At 41.4% G+C, this 25,036-nt stretch overlaps 1 protein-coding gene across 3 annotated transcripts; it reads left to right on the top strand.

Moving 5' to 3' along the window:
• The first annotated feature begins 1,916 nt into the window (after window positions 1–1,916).
• tfeb (transcription factor EB) lies at window positions 1,917–23,171 on the top strand. 3 transcript variants are annotated; one of them, XM_068720164.1, is made up of 11 exons: window positions 1,917–2,445; window positions 9,317–9,421; window positions 9,856–10,038; window positions 12,599–12,697; window positions 12,901–13,089; window positions 13,806–13,895; window positions 18,202–18,319; window positions 18,532–18,582; window positions 19,456–19,531; window positions 19,625–19,781; window positions 19,861–23,171. In XM_068720164.1, the coding sequence occupies exons 2-11, from the start codon at window positions 9,392–9,394 to the stop codon at window positions 20,425–20,427; spliced, it is 1,560 nt and encodes a 519-aa protein (XP_068576265.1). In that variant the 5' UTR covers window positions 1,917–2,445; window positions 9,317–9,391; the 3' UTR covers window positions 20,428–23,171. The 3 variants fall into 3 exon arrangements, with proteins under 3 accessions (XP_068576265.1, XP_068576267.1, XP_068576266.1); XM_068720166.1 differs by having other exon boundaries at window positions 19,634–19,781; XM_068720165.1 differs by lacking the exon at window positions 1,917–2,445 and adding an exon at window positions 4,022–4,398.
• The last annotated feature ends 1,865 nt before the right edge of the window (window positions 23,172–25,036 follow it).

Consider the following 25,036-nt stretch of genomic DNA (forward strand, 5'->3'; position numbering starts at 1 on the left):
CAGTAAATTATAACAAATTTACAGCTATGGGATGTCTCTTTGTATTGCGATAATACATAAGTTTGTGATATACAGTTGTGGTCAAAAGTTTACATACACTTGTAAAGAACATAATGTCATGGCTCTCTTGAGTTTCCCCGTTATTTCTACAACTCTGATTTTTCTCTGATAGAGTGATTGGAACAGATACTTCTTTGTCACAAAAAACATTCATGAAGTTTGGTTCTTTCATGACTTTATTATGGGTTAACAGAAAAAGTGATCAAATCTGCTGGGTCAAAAATATACATACAGCAGTGCTAATATTTGGTTACATGTCCTTTGGCCATTTTCACTTCAATTAGGTGCTTTTGGTAGCCATCCACAAGCTTCTGGCAAGCTTCTCGTTGAATCTTTGACCACTCCTCTTGACAGAATTGGTGCAGTTCAGTTAAATTTGATGGCTTTCTGACATGGACTTGTTTCTTCAGCATTGTCCACATGTTCTCAATGGGATTTTAAGTCAGGACTTTGGGAAGGCCATTCTAAAACCCTAATTCTAGCCTGATTTAGCCATTCCATTACCACTTTTGATGTGCGTTTGGGGTCATTGTCCTGTTGGAACACCCAACTGCGCCCAAGACCCAACCTTCGGGCTGATGATTTTAGGTTATCTTGAAGAATTTGAAGGTAACCCTCCTTCTTCATTATCCCATTTACTCTCTGTAAAGCACCAGTTCCATTGGCAGCAAAACAGCCCCACAGCATAATACTACCACCACCGTGCTTGACGGTAGGCATGGTGTTCTTGGGGTTAAAGGCCTCACCTTTTCTCCTCCAAACATATTGCTGGGCATTGTGGCCAAACAGCTCGATTTTTGTTTCGTCTGACCACAGAACTTTCCTCCAGAAGGTCTTATCTTTGTCCACGTGATCAGCAGCAAACTTCAGTCGAGCCTTAAGGTGCCGCTTTTGGAGCAAGGGCTTCCTTCTTGCACGGCAGCCTCTCAGTCCATGGAGATGCAAAACACGCTTGACTGTGGACACTGACACCTGTGTTCCAGCAGCTTCTAATTCTTGGCAGATCTGCTTTTTGGTGGTTCTCGGTTGACTCTTCACCCTCCTGACCAATTTTCTCTCAGCAGCAGGTGATAGCTTGCGTTTTCTTCCTGATCGTGGCAGTGACAAAACAGTGCCATGCACTTTATACTTACAAACAATAGTTTGCACTGTTGCTCTTGGGACCTGCAGCTGCTTTGAAATGGCTCCAAGTGACTTTCCTGACTTGTTGAAGTCAATGATTCGCTTTTTCAGATCCATGCTGAGCTCCTTTGACTTTCCCATTGTAGCGTTTGTGGGCGTTTGTATCCAATGAGCCCTATTTAAATGGCCTCAGAGAAGTCACCAGCTGTAGTCACTCATAATCACTCACAAGAAGTTAAGAGGCCATGCTATGAAGCTCATTTCATTGACACAATTTTCACTTTCACCAAAATTGCTAATTCATGTTGCTGTATGTATATTTTTGACCCAGCAGATTTTGTCACTTTTTCTGTTAACCCATAATAAAGTCATGAAAGAACCAAACTTCATGAATGTTTTTTGTGACAAAGAAGTATCTGTTCCAATCACTCTATCAGAGAAAAATCAGAGTTGTAGAAATAACTGGAAACTCAAGAGAGCCATGACATTATGTTCTTTACAAGTGTATGTAAACTTTTGACCACAACTGTAACCAATACTCAATGGACACAGATTGTCTTTGATATCATATATGGTGTTATTTCCTTTCCAGGTCTGTGTATCGAATAAGTCTTATTGACATCTAAGCATGCCGGTTTGTATTTGCATTTGCGTGTGTGTGGTAGGGTGTGTGGGTGTGCAATTAAAGAAGTAAATATGCTGATTCACTGCCCTATAGCTCAGAAAATCCCATGCACAATGACCAGGCAGACAAAATAAGGAAATTGCGTCTAGGGTCTATCTGTGTTTATGCATGCACATGTGTAGGTGTTACTAAATGCAAATGCTGTACATTGCTTCAGGAAGGAGGCTTGACGGAAGGAGGAGTTCCACATTAGAGTGAAAGAGGGGAAAACGAGCAAGGGAGATAAGTTTACTGGACACAGGGCTCTCGTTGTTGTTGCCCAAGACGATGGCATTCAGGCTAATTTAGGGGAAGAGGAGGAGAGAAGGAGGAGGAAAACAAGGAGGAATAGGAAGCTGAGCTGGTGGTTATAAAGAAGGAGGAAGGTGACTAATAGTGACTGTCACTCAGTCTACTGTAGCCCGTTGGTGGAGGGGGAGTGCCGTCACAACCAGTGAACCGGCATATGAATGCACTAGTTTGTCGGTCCCAGCCAGCAAACAACTGACAACTGTCACGGAGTGTGTGCAGTAACACGTGGAGGATCAGATCTCTCTTGGCTGCACTATGTTGTCTTTGGGATAGTTGAAGAGTTGCTGGTAAGGATCTAAAGTTATATTATTTATAAAGTTACTTATTCTACTTCATGTATCAGTATCAGTGTCAATCTGAGCTCCATTCAGGCTGACTGGCCGCTAAATCAGAAATGAAACTGAACATGTCTGAGCAGTTTTAGTGTGTTTTTAGTAAAATGTACTTCCTTTTTAAACTTGAATATATGTCGACAGTAAACTGGTCATATCATATTGCATTTTGACCTTTCAAAAACAGAAATAGAATCTAGAGATCTCGAGTCATCACTCCATTGTTTAGCAATGTAATGATTGTTTGTTATGTGCAGCTAAGTGGAGGCAGAATGTCAGAGCGATGGTACTGATTGTGTGGCAGTCTGGTGGGGAGACAATGCAAGTTACCATATGAAATACAACAGTTCTCTAATGTTAATGCCAAAAAGCATTGATTTCAAAAATACAAAATGGTAAGCTGAAGCCACAGTGCTGAGAGATGTTTTGTGTGTTCATAACATACTAGCACCATACCTGCGGCAAAACAGGGTGACCGGAGTGTGAATACCTGTATCAGCATTATTTCTGTTACTACATGTGAATTGTGTGTGTGTGCGTAATGTTCTGCACAGGGAATGGCCTTATTGACTCCAGATTGAACATTTACTTTAGTTTTCCTTCTTATCATTCAAGTATTATATAAGAAGTGGGCATCAATATCAAAAAGATTTTCATCTGAAGACATTGTGGCATGACAAACAGTTTTAGTTTTTTCCAAGGGTTTCCTACAAAGGAAGTTGCTTCACCACTGACAAAACTAGGAGTTGTGAAAACTGATGCGAGGAAAGGGGAAGTCATGCATTGTGGTTATAATTGGTTATGATGGTCTATTGTCTTTCCTGTATCTCATTGTGTTGTACTTTGATTTGATATGGTTGTAAGTGTGTTTGTGCTGATAGCCTATTGTTGTCCTTTCCTCGCTAGTTTCACATCTCTCTCTCGTCTCTATGATCTGTGACCTGAGGAGAGCAGGACTGAGTTGACAGATTCACTCTGGACAAGGGTCCCTATTTGTCAGCTATTTATAGACTGTGTTTAGAAGGTGACAGGCACTGTGATTCACACACAATGTTGATGAGTGATGGTGATTCATTCAGATGACCTTCAAAAAGTTGGTGAGCAGAAATGTAACTCTGTGAGCACTTGATGTCTGTAAATAACACACACATTTGCTAGCAATCTAAGGACACTGATCTTTTTACAACATGCATCCAACCCTTAACCCCAACCATGCTAAATGTATAACAAAAGGAAGAGGCTGCAGTGTTTTGAATATTTGAGTGAGTGCACAACTTGGATAGTCTTTGTGTTATAGAAACCGTCGACAAGAAGAACATGCTTGAACTACTACGCATTTGAAAAATGAAGGTGTTAAAACAGCCAGAAACCAGATAGGAGGGTGCCCCTCATAGCAAACTCCACACGATGATGTCCGAGAACCAGCTGCAAAAGAGCTGCAGCAATTTGCTTAATGGAAAAGTGAACTAAACAACTGAATCAAAAATGTCTGTGTGTTTATACTCAGGTTTAACCATGGTCTGTTGCTTCCTTCACTTCCGGCGTGGAAATGATTATCTTATTCTGAGTTTGTCAGTGTGTGTTGCACACCTGCTGCTTGAACACTCCACTGCTTCCTCTGTTGTTCTTCTTCGCTCACACTCACAGTAACACATTTTATGTTACAGCTCTTCATTCCATCTGTCCATTTTGCAGTTTTAACCAACCATCTTTTTTTTCTTTGTTTCTCTCTTTGTTTTTGTTTGTATCTTTGTCATTTCACACCTCCATCGCCTTTTTTCATCTCTCCCTGCCCCATGACGTCCCCCTTCAGATTGCCATCCGCTTTCTCCAGCATCCCGACATGTAGTCAGCATCTCAAGCAGAGCCTATTTCCCTCCTTTGTGAACTGTTTTTCCTCTTAAACAGGTAATTGCACATTTGTCTATATGTATCTGTCTCAGTGCCCAAAGTGCTTCTATATTATACAGTGGAAATATGCCCAGGCATTCAGTGATTGTGGGGCTTTACCCCGACTTAACACAGTTGACAATCCTGACTTAAATGACCCCTGTATGCTTTAACTAAATCATGAGTGTCTGATGTAATTCTTACAGATGTTGGGTGGTAACAGGAATGGTTTTTTTTTTATATATCTAAAGCACCAATTGACCCAACAGAATACCAGTCCTGAGTGTTTGAAAGTAATCTGACTGTCCAGTCTGTCTGTCTGCATGTCCGAATGTGTGTTCTGTCGCTAAGGGATACAGCTGTTTGTGTGTGTGTGTGAGACCAAAGAGGAAGGGGTAAGGACGCCATACTTGCCATGCCAGTCATGTCACATAATCCTACCAACTATACCCGTTGAGTGTGTAAGGTCGTGGTTTAGGGAATATTGATACTTTAGGTCTGTTTACACGTCCTGAAAAGCGACAGATGCTGTAAAGCGGCAATACATGCACGCACTTACCTTGTATATGCATGTCCCCCTCTAACCCCCGACTGCCCACAAACACACACATGCACAGATGTGTGCAGATACATACACAAAACAAAAAAACACACCAAGGCTCAGGGGAACAGGGTGTTCCTGAAAAGGAGAACAGAGAGCAGAGGGGGTTATTTTAGTCATTAGAGCAGGCAGACAGATAGCTTAATGCGGAAAGGGTGTGTGTGTTTGTGTGAGTGCGCATGTGCAGTGATGGAAAAGCTGTAAAAGTGCACAGTGCAGTGTTACATTTGGAACCTTTGTGATCTTCACAGGAAGTTGGACTAAAGCGTTTGATAACCTGAAAATTAGTATCAAAGTGATTGTCAATGGTTACACAGAGGCTACAAAATGACTTAAACAACGCTGTTAAGGCTGTCATGACTGAGGTTGAGGTTCTTGAACAGTGTTTTTGTAACGTGTTTGTGTCTCGGAGCAGGGCCTGGCCAGGTTAAACTTGGTTTGTGAAAGACATTTCAAGAGATATGCAAGCATTGCGTGTCCTTGGGGGATTTCTTTTTACTTTTACTTGCCGTGCCGGATTGCTGTGATCATAATACAGACATAAAATGTATATTTGTGTCTGCACTTGTCAATATTTTTGATAGATTGTCTTTGAATTTTATGCAGCAGCTGTGGCCTCATGTTCGTGTGGATGCACACAGGATTTGTTGTGAGAGAGCACCTGAGTGTCTGTGTGCATATTCACATCCCACATTCAAATGCTCAATAGGCTGTTGTAAAGGCCTTTCTTGGCATGGCACAGTCAATTCTAAAAATACACACTCCACAAATTAACACCATGTCTTTGAGCACAGGTGCCATTGCCCCACACTGCCCCCCAAGTGTGTGTGTACTTGTGTGTTTTATGTCTATGAATGTGTATGAGCGTGACAATTTGCCCCTGTATAGGAAGGAACTAGAGCTGTGCACAGCATGTTTAATGTATTCCATGTTTCCATTGTGAGCTTTTCGTTGGCATGTATGTTTGTGACTAATCTGTGGCATAATCCAGAGTGGACCTCTGACCCGGGCTTCCTCCGCTCTACATCCTCCCACTGGCTGTTTGAAGTGAAGGCGCTGTGACATCACAGCATTGGACACACAATGGCCGCTGTGTGCTGCTTGCCTGCTTACCCCAGTGGATGCCAGGCAATGGGAAGGCCCATGTGGGGGATCATGCTGCCTGGTAGCAGTGTGTCACTATATGATATCAGGAAGTGATATCCCGTCAGTGTGTATGTGCATGTGTTAAAGGACATATACTTACATTATGTGTCACGGCTTAGTTACAGTTGAAGTCTATATGAAATGCATATAGCTTTATTACTGTTGGAAAGTTAGTGTTATGTAAACATGGTGTTAGAATCAATTTCCCTCTGCAGAGCTGGGGGTTTTCACTTTATGGCTTTGGGTTTAGCATGTAAAGCTAAACATGTATACGTATTCATTGTTATGCTGGGCATTGTGTTTACGGGTTGTCCATCCGGTCCGTTCTCGTGAGCAAGATATCTCAGAAACGCTTTGTTTAGCACAAACGTCCATTTGCACTCAAAGTTGAGCTGATTTAGAATTTGGTGGTCAAACGTCACTGTGACCTCGCACAAAACAATTTTCATGAATTCCTATGCTCTTTATGACAACTTCACTCAATCACAAACTTGCCTTAAGAGTTTTGCAGTCTGTACAGCCTACATGTGTATCCTGAGACCCTTGAGGCATGGAGCACACATCTTCCTCTGGCTGGCATTCCTACCTTGCCGATTGAGTTTGGAGATGTAATCACCCCATTTGTCAGACTATATAAATACACTGTGCAGCATTTCACCACTGTGTGTTTATGTGCAAACACACTTGTTTGTCAGTGTAAATAGGAACCTTGAAAGAGCCAACTACTACTACTACTACTACTACTACTACTACTACTACTACTACTATTACGAGAGGGCCTGTCATTGAAGCTCCAGATGTTAGCAGCAGGTACAAAAGTTGTTTCAACATTAGCAGTAGTTTTGAGTGTTATAGGGAAATCCAATCTGTGAATATTGTGTCTCTACTTATGTGCTTTTTGTCTATGGGGAGTATTTCAGTCTGTTTTGTCAGTTTAGAGCTGGTGTGGAGTCGGCCTGTCCTCGAGTCTTAGTTCTGGTACATGTTTGTGTTGGAGTGTTTCAATGTGCATCTCTGCATGGGTGTGTGTTTTTCATGTGGGACATCCAATGGGCACAAAGCGGGCAGTGTGTGCCCCCTCGGGTGCTGAAATGTACACTTCGGACAACAGGCGGCTTCAGTCCTCAATAGGAGCTGCCCTTCTTATTGTACCTCACGCACAATGAGCTTTTCTCTCGCTCTCTCTCTCTCTCTTTCTCTCTGTCTTTCGCTCTTTATGACCATATACAGACAGCATTTCTAATGAGAGACAGGAGGAATCAGATTCTGATTGGTTGTTTAGATCCTGATCCCTGTCACTCTTATGTGTGTTGTTGTCTCACAACATGTTACCATCAGCAGAGACATTAGTAAGCAGTAGAAACCTGCCCCTTAAAAGGTTTCATTACACCTGTGTGAGTCTAGACGAGCTTAGTCAGTCATGGGTGCGGGAGATGAACACAAGTCATTGCAGAAGGGGAACTGTCAGTCCTGGGACTCCCCACTGAGTGTGTGCATGTGCATGTATACATATTTGTGAGTGTGTATGCGTGAGAGAAAAGAGGAGGAGGTGTTGTAAGGGGTTTGTGGGTGTTCCCCATCGTCCTTCTGCTCACATGATCACCCAAGAACAACAAGACCACATGACTCCCACATGACCTCTTCAGCGTTATCGAGGAAGTACCTCGCAATTTATTTTTTTGGAGGAACAGAGTTGGGGGAGGCCAGTCAGAGTTACTTCTAACTTAACGTCATCCCACTGCCCTCTTTCAAACTTAATTTCATAATTTCATATGAAATCTTATTGGTTAAAGTCAGACCTACACAGAGAGTGGAGAGATGTTAGCCTGGAGATGTGCTCTGTTTTGCTCTAATTGCACAACAGGGCCCATTGCAATATGTATAATTTATTATTTTATTGTTATTTCTCTGTTTCTGTTTCTGTAAATGTATCCTTAACCACTTGATTATTTAGCACAGTTTCAATTCAACTGTGTTTCCCTTTCCTTACTTGATTCAAGACATGAAATTCAGAAAAGAAATTGCGAATTTACGCAGTAGTGGGATTTGTTACTGTTATAGTTTGTAAAGAATAGATGGAGTAAGATGGATTTACAAAGGACCGTATGAAAATAGAGTTATGGGATATGTTATTTCTGGAATGGGTCTTAAATCCAACCCAAAGATACAATTAATACATATAGCTATTTTGATAAATTGATCTTTGAATGGTTTGTTAGATTCTTAGTTTACTTATTCTTTAATTTGGTATATTATCTGATATAATTTTTTAAATGTACACTGTATTTTTGCTGATTGTTTTGGATGAATAATGTGTCAAAACTTTGCGAAATATTGCAACGCCTAGACATGAAAAGCCTTATGGTCAGACGTCGGATGAGTACACTGCACATCCTTTAAATAGCCTGATTTATTCTCGAGGCAGTTATTCGTGGCCTCATGCAGAAAGACACTACAGCAGTGTATGCGTTAAGGCATATACAGAGCCATTGCATAAGTAAATAGGATTAGGAGTCGTAAAACCTGCCTTTGAGCAAAAGATGACTGGGTGCTTTTGATTCAATTCAGTAGGAACATAGAGGTCATGTGAGTGGAAGACAGCTTGATTGATCCAATAGCTTGCCCAGTGATGGACCAAGACAATTGTTTCGCTAGTGGAAAAGTACAAGGTCCCAGAACTTACAGGTGTCTGTAAAAAGAGCCTTCACTGATGATGATGGTTTGCTGTCTTAGCCAGAGTTAGATGAGAATCCGTGTCACCTCTGTGCAGACACTTAGTACTTAGCCTAGCTTGAATGGACATAGCAGTGTCATCGTTAGCTTGAACCGAGGTTATCTGATGTAATCATTTTCTTTAAATATGAGATGATGCTCAAATCACAGTTGATGATCAATTTCACTGTTAAACAAACCTGATAAGACAAGTATAATGTAAAGAGTATCTAACCACAAAGACACAGCTCTCATGTAAAAAAAGAAAGTGTATTACACATTGCACACATCCCCTTCTCCTATCCCTTATCGCTAATGCAACCATAACAATGCACACTGGATCAGGTCAGTTGACCGGCAGCATCCACTTTTGATGGCTACTCTTCTTGTTTGGAAATCCCTGAAGACCATATTTGTTTCCCTTTCTTTCCTCTGACTCAGCTCTCACTTCACTCTCCCTTTCTTTCTCCTCCACAGCTTCCTCTACCTCTCGGGCTGGACTGCGGTGCATTAACGTCGGCTCGCCCTCCCCTGCCCCCTCGCCCCCCAGCAATGGCCTCGCGCATTGGGCTGCGGATGCAGGTACAATACAACCACCCTCCACCATCCAATATGCAGCACATACAAGCCTTTCATTAGCTTTGAATATCAAAATCTGTTTTTAGTGTTGTGTTTGATCAAATGGACCCTAGAGAGGAAGGTCAATGTCAGAGCTTTGTGGGTCTGCCATTTATTTGAATGGCATCTACATTCAGCAACCACTGATAAATTTAGCCGTGCTATTTGGCCCTTCCATATTTTATTGTATTTACTGTATATACTTTTCTTACAGGGTGATTTAATAGATGTGTAATAGGTGAGTCACCAATTGTGCTCTTCTAGCAGCTCTTCGTGTCCACTCTTGAAAAACCAGGGAGGCAGAGAAAAGCCAAAAGTAACATTTCCCATCACAGGCAGCTTATAGGTCACAATGCTTTAATGAGCTTTCCTGTGATACCTATGTGTTGTGTGTCCAGCTGATGCGAGACCAGCTGCAGCAAGAGGAGCAGCGTGAGAGGCAGCAGATACAGCAGCATCAGCAGCAGAATGCAGCCATGCAATACATGCAGCATTGCATGGCTGGGCCACCTGCACCCACGCCAGCCATTAGCACCCCACAGCATAACCAAAGCATGCAGGTCCCCGTGGAGGTTCTTAAGGTCAGTAGAGCTGCAATAAATTATTATTTTCATTATCAGTTAATGTCTCTATTTGACTTGTTTTGATTCATTATCAAATCAATTGCTCAATAAGCCAATACAATTTCAGAAACGTGTGAAAAATGTCCCATTACAATTTCCCAGCATTCATGGTGACAACTTCTGTCATTGTTTGTCAAAAAGTCAAAGATATTGAATTTACAATGATATGAAAACAAATCCTCACCTTTTGAGAAGCTGGAACCAGTGAATGTTTGGCATTTTTGATTGATGAATGACTTAAAAAAAAAATTTTTTAATGTTGATACACGATTGACTTATTGTTTCAAGTTAGTGTGTGAATGGTTGGAAATGACTGATTGAGAATGAAGAATGTAGAAGTTTTTGAACAGGAAAAGAAAAATAATGGGTATTTGTGATTTGATCCATTGTGTACTGAACACAGAATCCCCTCCCTCCTTCTACAAACTGTCTTTTCTCAGACTCGGTCTGGACCACCATGCAGTCTGTTGTAATAAAATAATGAGTGTAGTAAAATCTCATTTCCGCAAATACAAAACAGATCTCATTGAGGGGATTGGCTGAAGAGAGAGAACATGTTGGTTAAGGGGGGTTTCAGAAGGACAAGGGGCTGTGGCACTTCCATTAATCCACTCACATGCTGCTGAGCAGCAGGGCGCAGCGGAGGTGGTCAGGACTTCACTGGGCATTGTGGCCTCTCACGAGGCAGCACTGCCACACAGGGGAAAATCAGGGACAGATTTGAAAAAAAACTCAGAGCGAGAAAAATGCGGTGGATCAGCAAACAGGTAGGGAGACAGAAGGAGGAGGAAGACGGGCAGATAAGAGATGTTTGACATGTTTTGCGATAGGACAGACAGAAGCGATGTAGATAGTCTGAGCCAGACAGGGACTGAAGCGACATTTTGCCTGATTCCAAAGATGCTTGTTTGAGTCCTTATCTTTGATGGTGTGTGTTTGTGTGTGTGTGTGGGGGGTGGGGTGGGGTGGGGTGTGGGGGGGGGGGGGGGGGGGGGGGTTGCGTCATACTCCATTATGCGTGTGTGACTTTATGGTATTTTGAACTCTAAATCTTTTGTATGCACAGGTAACTGGAGCAATTTGCTGCATCAACACTACTCTGTGCATTGATGTGTGTGTGTGTGTGTGTGTGTGTGTGTGTGGAATAGTGTTTATGAAATCTCAGTCTTCACAGTTGTCTATGTCTTTCCTTTCATTTTGTTGAGAATGTGATCTGTCTGTCCATCAGCCTCTCCGAGCGTGTCAGAGCTTCTGTGTTTCTCTGGACTTCATGTGTGCTGACAGCGCTGGGCCAAATAGGTCAAATAGTTACGACTGAATAGTTGTTACTCTGGCTTAAAATGCCTCCGGGTCTCGTGAGCCAATCACCAGTGTGTCAATATGTGCTGTAAAGAAAAAAAACACACACAAATTAGCATTAAGGTGTAAAAACATGTTTTCTTTTAAAGAGTTTCTGGTTCATTTGATATAATCCTGCTGTTGGTTATAAAACCGAGGGGGGTTTGGACGACTGAGGGGTTGAGTCTTTTTCAGTTGTAATGGGGAGCAGGCCTGCTCTCTACTGAGCTTTACTCTTTGATGTGAAGGAATGAGGCCAGCCCATTGCTTTATGTAGCCACACCAGAGGATTTAGTGGCTTTACTCCTGTAGGCTTTACTAGTGACTTAATGCTGCAACGTCGTCGTGCCATCAGTGTTATGGGACAGGGATAATGAGGTGTGCATCTGAAGCATGTATTCAGTGTGCTGTGTGTTTAAATGTTGGTTTTAAACCATGCTGAGTTTATATAACACACTAACCCTTTATGTATTAATGCAATTCTGATAATCCGATAACATAAGTGTTACTACTGTTTCTTTGTTTTTATTGAGGCACTTGAACTGTTTTAAAATAGGAAGAATGCTCAAATCTCTGGGGGAACTTTATTTATTTATTATTTATTGAGTTTATTTATAAGAGACAAGTACAGAGAAGTAAAAGTGGACTTCATTGGGAAAATGAAATATTTGCAGTGAAAATGCCGATATGGTCACATAAAGCTGTTGTCTTACACTCACAGCTGCATCACTTTAAGAGAATCCAAGTGTATCTTTACCTGAGGTACAAGTTGTAATGTATGCAGATTAAGCTGGTGTTTGAATCTTTTTTTCCAGGAACATTTGAATATTTCTTTTTCTGCAAATATATTAAAGCGAATTTTGTCATTTTTGACTATTTAGATTATAGGTTATTGTTTAGTAATAATCCTTAATAATAATTTAAAGAGTTGTCAGTCAGTTTGGGAGTAACAGCAGCTTTCAACTCTTGTGTTTATATTTGGATCACATATTGTGTCTCTAAACAACATTAAATTACTTATTTACTTACTTACTTACTATAAATCTTGTATATACTGTTTTCACCAAAGTGTAGTCAAAAATTAATCATTAACAGTATCAACTAAGAATTGGATCAATGTGCAAAATATATAATGGAATAAGAATGTATCACATCCTGTTACTGTCCATCCCTAATACAGGTACAGACCCACCTCGAGAATCCTACAGACTACCACATCCGTCAGTCTCGGAGGCAACAGGTGAAAGAATACCTGTCCACCACCTTTGCCACCAAACAGGTACCTTTCTGGATGCTTTTACTCTGTGCTCTGTATCTGTTTGTGCCTGTTTGTCTCTCATTAGATCCACTCCATTTAAATAGCCGTCTCTGTGTTTCTGTCTGGTTTGTCCAACAATCCACACAGTATTGTTGTACATTTATCCAAGCCATGTACTCAGTCATTAACACTATGTCTTTGTCTCTCTGTCTTTGTTTCTGTAGACGATCCATGCAGTAGCAGGGCTGGTACCGCCCTCTCCTCCCACGAACATGGGACCTACAGGGGGCTCAGCTTCTGCCCCCCCACCCCTTCGCTCCCCACACATGCGCACCGAGCAGCTCATGTCTGGAAACAGCGCCCCCAACAGCCCCATGGCCATGCTCAACATCAGCTCCAGCCACGAGACAGAGGTAGACGCCCGCAAGTGTGGGCAGACAGTAGCATACACATTAATTCCTGGTCATATTATAAAGTAAGGTTTATAAGAACTAGATTGAACAAATATCCCAAAAATATGACTTAATTACATTCCTTTATAAAATGATGAGGTTTGAATATAGCCCCCAAAGTGACATTATCTCCACATTTTATGGCAGCATCATAATGATTTAATAAGTCTTTGGTAGGCTGGAGCAGCATTTCTGAATGCATCGGTGTTAATGTGTCGTGGATGAATGTGTTGGTTAACTAGCAATAACTGAAACTGGCTATCATTGGAATTTAAACGCTCCATTATGGCTTTGCAACAGTAATTACAGCTTAACAAGTGACAGGGGAACAGCAGAATGTAGGGCCCTTTGAACCTGTCAGACTTTGACCCACTCTCCTCTTTTAGTCTCTGAGAGGAAAAAAAGTCTTACTAGTTAGCGTCCGTGACATGATAGTTATCTTTTAAGTTTCAAGTCTTCTCTTGAGTGAGACATGTACCTGAGGCCTTCATGCCAGCAGGTTTCAGGTGCTTTGATAAACACTTGAGTAGTGACAGTCTTCTTTGTGTGGTATTTGCATGGAAACGCAATTGCAGTCTTTGTCTTAACATTAACCATGATAGGTCTTTAAAATTGTCATAATCATACAAGTGACACCCCAGGGTCATACAAGTGACACCCCAGGGTTTTTCTTCCAGATGGATGAGGTCATTGATGACATCATCAGCATGCAGTCCAATTATGACGATATTCAGGCATACATTGACCCTGTCCAGATGCCAAACACAGTAAGTAGAACCAACTCGTACTGTACTTTGGACTCCTTTTTTTAGTTACATATTTTAGATTATCACCAAACATTTCCTACTTGTGTCAGGAATGTTGAAGGTTTTTTTTTTTTTTTTTTGGAAATGGGGGGGTGGTCCTTATTTGAATGGAAGGTTTAATAATACAGGATATGATATCATGCACAGATTGTAAAATCCTTTGAGACATATTTGTGAATTTGGGCTATATAAAGAAAATTGGCACAACTTGACAAGGATACTTTTTGGCATCTTATCTTTTCCTTAGAACAAAAGTAACATGCATGCAAAATCTTTATAAAATTGTTTTCCAATAGCAAAAGATGATTTTAGTGTTGGGTAAAATTCAGCTTTTTAAGTGATATCTTGATTTGGAATCATTGAGCTTATTTCATATAATTAAATTATTGCAAATGGTTAACTGTAATAAACTCACAATATATGGATGTGCCATGAAGGCATCACCTCTAGAATTCTATAATGTTGAACAGTATTCACAGAATATGTAGTCCTCTGAAACCCTCGTCCACTTTAGGTTATGGGCCTTGTCTTCCCTAATTTAGTCATAGAGTTGGATATGTTGAGTCATCAAGAATTTAGCTTTTCAGTATAGTTTCTGTAATCACTATTTCGGATTCTGTCTTTCACTGTGTTCCCTTTCATTTATTGTTCTATATGTTCTTAGTTTGTGTTGCTGTTATCAGGGATGGTGATGGTGTTGTTGCAGTTGTTATTCCTGGTAAAACACAATGAGCATTACAAATGTTTCATGTTGCAAGGCAGCCATTTCAAATTTAGCTTTAAACCGGCTTTCTTTGTTGTCAGTCTTTTCCTGCATGTCCCCATATGTCCTAAACTCAAACTCCCATACACACATGAAAACGTGTATAATTGACTTAAGCACTAAACATTCCATCCCTAATCCATGATGGACGTAGTTAAGAACTGTAGGAAAGACATGTCAGACGAGGACTGTACAGTGCTCTGTGTCTGAGGGAACAAACTCAGAAAATTAACAATTAAACTGCCAGCAGTTAGAGTTCAACTTGTTTACAAGATGTTTGGAGGAAGATAGGGAGGTGGAGAAGTAGAGGGGGAGGAAAAGAAGGGAGGAGGGAAAGGGGGATGAGGGCAATTTGTGCAAGGGGAAAACAGGCTGAAAGTCCAGTTAGGGGAAAGTTCGCTCTTGTTTGGTGGGGAGCGGAGGTAGAAGAAAGACAGGATCGGTGTTGCCGAGGTCAGTCTCTCAGGACAGGGGTGGCAGTGCCAGAGACAGCTGTGTGTGCGCCGGTGCCTGAGAGAGCAAAAGAAACGCCACTGGCCTAGTGAGGGAAGGAGAAGAGGATGAAGGAGATGAATAAGACGTATGCCATTGTGGAAGTTTTTGAAGGAGAACAGATTCAGCTGGTAAGACACTGAAGCGCTGTTGCTTGTCAGACTGTTTAACATGACTTGTTACTGTTGCAGTTTAGCTTTCGTTCTGAGTGAACCACAGGATGCAGTGACAGCTCTAACTCCCAGCCTCAGGTCCCTGATTATAAAATGAGCCACAGCGGCGGGATGGGGGAGGTTTTAGGTTTTATTTTTGTGTTTGTGCATGTGATGGACGGTTCTGTAAGACTCAAAACGACCAGAATTAAAACTACAGAATTATTGCATTTTTGAGTTGATATTGAACATCATGTTGGGGTTCACCATGCAACTAGAATATAAATACTAGCAGTTTCAACTAGTGCAGGCTCAGCTCATTGTGTGTGGTTGTCTATCCGACTCACTGCTTCACAGCGAGTGAGTGAGTGAGTGAGTGAGTGAGTGAGTGAGTGAGTGAGTGAGTGAGTGAGAGAAGAGAGAGAGAGAGAGAGAGAGAGAGAGAGAGAGAGAGAGAGAGAGAGAGAGAGAGAGAGAGAGAGAGAGAGAGAGAGAGAGAGAGAGAGAGAGGAAACCCAAAAAAACCTCCTGTAGCTTTATCTGATAATATGTCCTTTGTGGTTGATGGCTTTAATCAATGTGACTGTGTCTGCATGCGTTTATATGTGTGTCTGACATTACACTGATTGATTAGATTAGGCAAATGATCAACCCTGAGGATGTGTGTGTGAGTGTGTGTGTGTGTGTGTGTGTGTGTGTGTGTGTAAAGCCAGCACAATAAAGCAACTGAGAGAGAAACTCAAAGCGCAGATCAATATGTTAATAGTGCTGCATCAGAACATACTACACATGATGTGTACAGTTTTTTGTGTTAAAATACACTGGAACCAAAACTCAGAGCCTTATTCTTAACTGACAGACCAGTGAGAAAAAAATTACCTGCTAATCCTGATGGGGATTAAAGCAGCAAACTCCATGGAATTCTTGGAATCTCAAAGTTAAGTAAAAGCTGGGAATGCCACTGAATACCAGGCACAAGTGAACAGTTCGGATCTTAAGTGTGTGTGAGTGTGTATGGATGGTTAAACTGAGCCATACTGTTTCCCATTCAAACTTGCTTGTTCAATTGAGTTAGATGTGTTCTTGTTGGAGTGTTGCATTGTGAGAGTTAGGCTGCCTGGCCTGGATATGGGAGGTCAGTGCAGAAGCATAGAGGAGGCTGAGAATAAAAGTTTATTTGTAACAGTTTTTTTCAGCAGAAAACATGAAGTAACCTTAATAAGGTGAGGCATTATGATCAGATTTTATTTGGGATGTTGTCACTTATAATGATTCACAGTTTTGTTTTTAAATCAGTAGAAAGCAGTTAATTTGTCAGATTTTTCCCAACTGTAGTATGTAGTTGAATGTCGCAGTCTAGGTAGGCCCACCACAGTTTCATAATGAACCGGAAATATAGAACTATTCAACTGTTGGGTTCTGAGACCTATCTTAAAAACAGGGACCCCAATCTTGTTTACCATGCTTTGTGACTTTTTTTGCTGTGTCATCACCATTTATATCTATACAACCAATATGTTTATGGTTAAATTGTTTACTAGAGCACAACATTGTACAAGTGCACAACGTTCTGCATAGCTCCAGCCTCTTAATTTTGCTCTCAAAGTGCAGAAAATTGATGCATATAACTTTAAAATGTACAAAAATGTTCGCATTGCCCCGGTCCCCCTACAGGGTCTGCGGTCCACCCATCACAGTCTCCAACATGCTGTGGGAAACACTGATGAAGATCAGCGAAACACTTAAAGATGTGATTTTCCATATCTTAACAGCTTAACATGCAAATACAGTTGGCAAAAGTGTAAACCACAATAATATAATTTCCTCCTCACTAGTGAAGATTATACTTTATGTCCACGCTCTTTTGTGAGATATTTAACAAAGCGTATCATTTACACACAGAAGTGAACCTGAGGAGGTGTGTGTGTGTGTGTGTGTGTGTGTGTGTGTGTGTGTGTGTGTGTGTGTGTGTGTATTTATATATGTTTGAGCTCACATTTCACAGTAGCCAACAGATAAGGTATCTTTTCCTTCAAGTTCTTTATCTTTCAGGCCTCATTAGCGGTGTCACATTTGCCCTCACTTCAGGCCATACGATACGATTTGTAACAAGGCATCAAAAGTCCATCGCACTCAAACTATACAGTGCAATTAAATGGAAATCACATCTCTTTAGGAGTCCATACAACATTAAATCACAGCTTTTATACAACGTCTAAAGTGCAAGAGTTAAGACCCCACTCCACAAGTGTGAGTTCAGGAGCTGGAGAAGGCAGAGGAGAGAATCCAGCCATAAAGAGAGAGACATAAGGCAGAGGAGGATGATAGTCAATCATTACTGTGTGTTTGGCAGGCTACTCTTAGGTGTGATATTATTGCATTATCTTCTGCTATCTGTTTTTTACAGCACACTAAACACGAACACTGTCTTTATAAAGATACTTACCAAGGTGTATGGAGCTGTAAATGTGTAGTCTAGGAAACAGATAAATAATCTAGATTTAAGACCAATGTGACCTGAGTTTGATTCAGCATTACTTTCTGCTTTAATGCCTTTTTTTTTAATAATTTTATTAAGTTAAACATTCAGTTAAATTGTGGACTTTGGAAGAGGCATTGATGCCATTGTGTTGTGTGTGTGCCTTGATATTCACTTTACTCCTTGATCAACTGAGTGCTTTTGAGTAGCTTCATTCACAACCAATCTGTTTATGGACAACAAAGCATTGCATCGAGGTGTACATCAGTGTTTTTTCACTCTACTTGCTCCTTCATTCTGCACAGTGGAAGTGATTATTTTAAAGTAAATTTCATGTTTGATTGTTGGTTTTCTAAATTTGTATATTTGTTTGCTCCCCAGCTCCCCCTGTCTAGCAGTCACCTGGATGTGTATACAGGTCCGGGGATGAAGGGTCCAGCCATTGCTATGACTAGCAACTCCTGTCCTGCCAACCTGACCGTTAAACGAGAACTGTCAGGTGCGAAAGATGAATCTGTACACTTTGTAAACTACTAAGATAAATAAAAGACTTTGTCATTGCGTGAATGTAAAACATTTGCTTCCCACACAGTACCTTGTCCTGTAATATATGTTGTAGCATTTGTTGACACCATTGATGAACTGTTTCTGTTGAGAAATGGCACAGTCTCAGCCATTAGTTAATCACTTTTTGTTATTGCAAAGATACAGAAGCCCGTGCCATGGCCAAGGAGAGACAGAAAAAAGACAACCACAATCTGAGTAAGTCTTTCCCTTAGCATGCTCTTTACTACGGAAGCCCTGAACGGTCAGGATTCAAACCTTTTTATATGCATAAGTTTACGAACGGCTCAGATCGAGCTGACGGTAATGGACTTGGTGAAGTTAGCAGAAGAATACACATCCAGTTTCAAAATAAGGTGTTAAGAAGGGTACATACAAAATAAAGATATGGAAATAATAAATGGATTATTTTATATAATATATACCTTTTTTTGCTTGTGATAACGAGTTAACTGTCAAAGCTTGTTTTCTCGAGGTAACAATATTACATTTTTCTAATCATGTTAGGGCTTCCGTACATTACCCATATGATATACCTCTTTTTCTACTTTCTCACCAGCGGTACTCCACATGCCCTTAGAAACAAATGTATGCTTACACACCCACACCCACCATAATCTGTCTCTTGCAAAAATAGTTTTTTATAGCCTTGTGCTGATTTAGCTGACATAGTGCAACTAGTGGGTGGATGGTTAACCTGGTAATTTCTGCTGTCCTGGCACTTAAGTGTAATTGCCCGTGTGTGTGTGTGTGTGTGTGTGTGTGTGTGTGTGTGTGCGTGTGTGTGTGTGCGTGTGTGTGCGCCTCCCCTAAACATTTGTCCATTTTTGTCCTTTTCCGTATATATCCAGTATGTGCTTTCCTCATATGCACCGCAGTGCAGCCCTGTGTCATGTTTACTGTTTGTATGGATGCTATACATACTTAATAATTGATTTACTTTCAAAGGCCACAATCTTCCTTGAACAAGTTCTTTTTTCGCTGCCTTTCATGCCTTTGATATCTTGGCACTGTTATCTTCATCATGTATTTTCCTCTCTCCCCTTTGTTTCTTTCTTGCCTGTTCAATAGTTGAAAGGAGGAGGAGATTCAACATCAATGATCGTATCAAAGAGTTGGGCACCATGATCCCCAAAACCAATGACCTGTGAGTTGCTTTTATAACATTGTATTTTCAGTGCAGATTCAGTTTGTTACTGCCAGTTACTTATCTGTGAAATGGCCTGTGTATACTTTACTGTGTGCATAGTGATGTGCGCTGGAACAAAGGCACTATACTGCGGGCGTCTGTAGAGTACATCAAACGCATGCAGAAGGACGCATATAGATCCAGAGAGGTGGAAAATAACTTCAAAAGGATGGAGATGGCCAATAAACAACTGATGCTACGCATCCAGGTAACACCCACACACACATGCAGAGAAACACAATCACAGCAAATACATTGAGACTGACGATGTTGCCCTCTGACTACAGGAGTTGGAGATGCAGGCTCGTATACATGGCCTGCCCAGCACCTCTCCCTCTGCCCTGAACCCGACTGACCCAATGGCTTCTTATATAAAACAAGAGACCAGCCCAGAGGAGAACCTCATGGCACAAGCCCACCACCAGCCCCAGCACCTATCCCAGAACCAGGCTCATCCCCAGGCCCAGCAGCACCACTTCCTCCAGCAGACCCACCTCCATCACCAGGGCCAGGTTCAGCAACAGCCCAGACAGCTGCCACCACTCCCCCAACACCTGCAGCAGCCCCAGCTACCCATCCAGTACCCAGCAGTAGGCAGCTCCCAGCCCTTTGACTTTACCCAGTCGCTTGACTTGTGTGATGGGATACCCGGCTTCTCAGACGGCATGTCGGGGCTAGGCGACCTGGGTGGACTGGACGTCCAGGGGAGGAGAGGCGAACTGGGCTTCCTGATGATGGACGAGCCCTTGTCCCCTATGGGAGGAGACCCACTGCTCTCTGCGATGTCACCTGAAGAATCGGTGGACTCCAGCCGCAGATCCAGCTTCAGCATAGAGGATGGAGACATACTGTAGACATGTGCATATAAACACACACATTCAGTCACACAAACGCAGGCACAAGCAGTGAAAATGTAAAACAACATCAAAAAGTGATGGTACGTCAGCACAACACATTTGCAGCACATACACCAGAAAGGAAACAGCAACCAGACGTGTCATCATTCACCCAGCACACACCAATACACATACTATACACATCACATTATTTGAACACACCAATGACACTCATTTGTGGTACAATTACACCCCGCCCTTAACGGCACAAGCAAAAGGAGGTACACAACCATCATGCAGTTAAAAATATTCTGTATAGTGAAAACGTTTGCTCACACACACACACACACAAGCACATGTGAGATAAACTGAGCAGCTTGAAACTTTGCTCAACAGAGCATTTACAAGGGGTGAAACAATACTGCCAGCTCAGGAGTTATATTGCACACTTGGCCTTGTTTTCATAAAGGTGGCTCTGAATCATAATTGAACATGGGACAAAACCAGCAGTTAATTAGATTTAAGTTATCAGATACAAGGACAACCAAGTGCATTGTCTCACTTGATAGAGGTTATTTTCTCCTTACATCAACCTCCTTTAGTAACCATAAATGATTGAATGAACGATAGTGAATAAAATGGAAACAGCTTCATGGTCCTGCATGCATAATTTATCTTAAGGGGATGCAGTCTGGTCACATTGTTCTCTTCCTCAATCTGTTGTTCTAGTGTTGGCTTTTGCCTCTAGCACCAGCTATTTGGTGTGCGATGTTCGAAAACAGATCTGTGATAGCCTGCTAAGCCAAAGTGTATTCTTCAAACGCCCACATTTTAGGAAACATTTTAAAACTCACTGGAGGAGGCAGATAATCCAACTGTCAGCAAAGCCCCTTTAATTTATTGCATTTACCCCACTTCTGGCTGTAATTGTTGTCTTCACACAAACACACACTGCTGTCCCCCAGTTCCCACACCTTTAACACTTGACACAGTCATGACCTTTACTGTGGAGAGAATAGAGAAAACATTTGGATGGTCTTCAGAATATAGCGTGTCGTTCTCAACTGTGAGGTGTCAAAATACTCAGGTACTGTAACAGAATACACAAGCCGGATCATTTTTAAGCAGTAGCAGATGTTAACCTGAACCATGTCCGGCTCATAACCTCTATCAATGTGCCTTTTCATTTTTGCAGCTGCTGCTCCTCAAAGGCATGTTTTTTTATATGTTGGAGATCACCACCAGTATTTTAGTTTTAGTATCAACTTCAATTAGGCCTGTTGATGCTTTAGGGTTTGCTTCTGTACCATCTATACCAGCGTTGTTGCAGGAGATAAACATTGCATTTTTCTCTCACTAATTGTCTTTGTAGGAACCAGCTTGCTTGCGAGGCCTGGGTGAACGAAATGAAAGTGACAGGGTTTAATCCTGGAGAGAGAAAGATATAGTTTGTCTCAGCTGACAACAGAAGTTGTTTAATCTCCACTGTTAAAACACAACATCAGCACACACTTGCATGGATTCAGACTCTCACTCGGTTCACAAGCAGGCATGCATTAAACATGCAGATGCTCACCCAGTAGTTTGCAAACATGCATTATAGTGTTCACATACATACAATAAATACAGTGCAGCCTTGAGGCTGTTTTCAAATCAGCATGTTAACAAGTCTCCTGTGCTTCAGTCTCTCCCCTGACGAGTCGATTGAAGCTGCCGGCTGCAGAGGTAAAACTCAGGTCCGCTTTTCAAACTGCCACCTAAAGGGAATCTGTTATCCCACTGGCTGCATCTGTCTCGGTGATGGTTAGGAAGGGCTGAGGTTGACCTGAGTTGTATCTCTGCTGTGGTAGACCTGAGGCTTGGCTTTGATTTGATATAGCTTATGATCAGTACTGATTAAAGGTAGAAAAAAACGTTGATGGTGATTTTTCTTTTTTGATTAAAAGAAGTGTTTGTTTTCTTTATTATAGTTTGTTGTATATTTTATCTCTCAAAGCACTGGAAACTATATCATTATTTCGACTTTGTACATGGAAGAATATGGAATACAATTTATTTCAGATGTTATATGCCACTAAGCCACTTAAATGTATTTTATTTGTATTTGTTGTTTTAGTTCTTTTACAATTTTATTCCAAAACGACCCTTTTGTCTGAGAGCCATTTTCAGTAAGCACACTGTAAAGGCACACAAGCCACCAATGTTTTATTGAGGAAGGATTGGGGAGCCATTTATAAACTTCCAGAACTGACTTTAAAGAGATGAAGAGATTATGTACATTTACGATGCCATTTTTATATAATTGGGTTTTTATTTTTCTCTCTATTTTAACTTTGAATTTTGGAGCCAGACAGAAACTTGATTATTTGATTTGATGAATTAAAATTGCTCATTTTATGAATGTAAGCTTTACCAGTGGTTCTGGTCAGACTGAAGCAGGTCACCACGCTCCCGTCCTTCCTGACTTTGGTTTCCATGGAAACTAGAAGATGACTGACTTTAAATAAACTCTGAGCCGAGGAGTTATGGTTGCCTTGGCGTGGAATCACTGACTCTGCATCGATCACTGTCTTTCTGCCAGAGTTGTGCCTTTTCCCTTTCAGCCACAGTTTGACTTTTGTTGTACTTTCACCCAGCCAACACTCCAAAGAGCTGCTCAGGCCTCCTCTACTCTTCCACTAGAGGGCGCTCTGCAGAGCAAACTACACAGGGAAAAGTGGTTCTGATTTTACTGAGAATATAAAATGTTTTACCAGAATCCATTCTCTGACTTTTTGTGTTTCTTATTGATGCAACTTAAGAAATCTGTGTGTGTGTGTGTGTGTGTGTGTGTGTGTGTGTGTGTGTGTGTGTGTGTGTGTGTGTGTGTGTGTGTGTGTGTGTGTGTGTGTGTGTGTGTGTGTGTGTGTGTGTGTGTGTGTGTGTGTGTGTGTGTCTGGTCCCCACAAGGTTAAAGTCTCCCTCCTCTCAAACAGGTGATTTGCTTCTTGTCTGAGCTTCACTGTGCAGAATGAGTGAAATGAAAAGAAAGTTTGACACTAGAAGGCCTTTTTCACATTCATCTCCTGAAGGAGGAACGTTTCTCTGTGCTCACCTTAAATCTCAGTTTAACTTGTAAGAAGAAGCATGATTTTGTGATATCAGAATTAGTTTGGATGCCAAAAAGCATGAGACATGTCTGTCTCTTATTTAACCATTCAATTTTAAGTGTACAACTTGTTGAGGTTGGTGTAAGTAATTGCAATGTCCTCCTAAAGTAAAGGAAGAAAAGTTTGGAATTTTACAAGGAAATTTGGTGCAGAAAAACACATGTTTCTAAATGAATTGTAATACCCCTTAACCATTTAAAAATAAAACCAAATATAAATGAAATAATATATCTTATTGGGAAACATGGCTATTCTGAGAGATAGATTTTAGACAACACAGCTAAAATGCTGGGAGTATAATTAAAGATTAGACAAATGTAACATGGTGAAAGTAAATGAATATTTTCTGAGCATATTTTGTTTGTTAGTGTTTGTCTCACTGTCTTAGTAATTTTTGGCATATGTTTATAGGCAGACAATTTGTTACATTATATGTCCACCAGAGAGCATCAGAGATCCATAATGTACAGCACGCTCCCAGTGTCTCAAACTGTTTGATATCACTGTCAAAGAAGTCCCAGAAAAGACTGAGCTGCCATCCTTTTTACCTCTTTTAAGTACTTCTTAAAAATCCAACATTAATTTGAGCTTGTTCACAAATGGCGAGCACGGTGTTTTTTTGTGGCGAAAACAGCAGCAAAGCATTTTGATAGCTTTTTTTTGCCCTGTCTCCCCTGCGATTTCATAAAATCCCAGAATAGCAGGACAGCATTCCCAGTGCAGTTTTAACAAAGAGAAATATAAAGCTTTTGACAAATTACATTTATTGCTACCAATGTGCTAATATCACCCTATTTTCTTGGAGGTGGTGCCCTTAACATTTAACCTCCCTTCGTTTTTTGCCCTCTTTTTTTCCTCTTTTGCAGCTCTTTCATACATCTCCTGATGTATTAGTCCAGGGCTGCTTCTGGATGATCCATAAAACCATTTAACAGCCTTTCTTAAGTTAAATCGAGGTAATCTTATTCTCCATACACACACATATACACACACACACTGACTGATGCTGCTGAGCATGTTTAAGTGTAGTGGTGGTGTCTGCAGCCCATCCACAGGCCCATTCTCCCGAGTCTTTATGATGCTAATGTACTCCCCAGTCTAATAAATCCCTGTAGAGCTGCAAAGAGTAGATCTTATGGCTCACTCCGATCGACACCTTTTCGCCCATCCCCCCCCCGGCCAACACATATACATGCACTGCTATTAACGCAGCAGAAGTGCCTGCCTTGCACTTCCACAGATACTTGGGTGGCTGTTTAGTCAGGGGGAGAGGAGAAGGGTTGAGACAAATCAAACATGAAGGTGCAATTTGAAAAATGTTGAAATGGGAACGCAGAGTTCGGCCCTGGCGTAGTGTGCTGGTTGTGGCGTGAGGGGACACACACTGAGAAACACTCATCACCTCTTTTTCTGCAGGTTGGGCCTCTTGAAGTGGGTTTGGCACAGCACCTTGAGTTCCAGCGTGCCCTACAGAGGGG

The sequence above is a fragment of the Cebidichthys violaceus genome, unplaced genomic scaffold (assembly GCF_023349555.1).
Source record: "Cebidichthys violaceus isolate CVI_PGR_0920_01 unplaced genomic scaffold, fCebVio1.0.p SCAF_25, whole genome shotgun sequence".
Lineage (NCBI taxonomy): Eukaryota > Metazoa > Chordata > Actinopteri > Perciformes > Stichaeidae > Cebidichthys > Cebidichthys violaceus.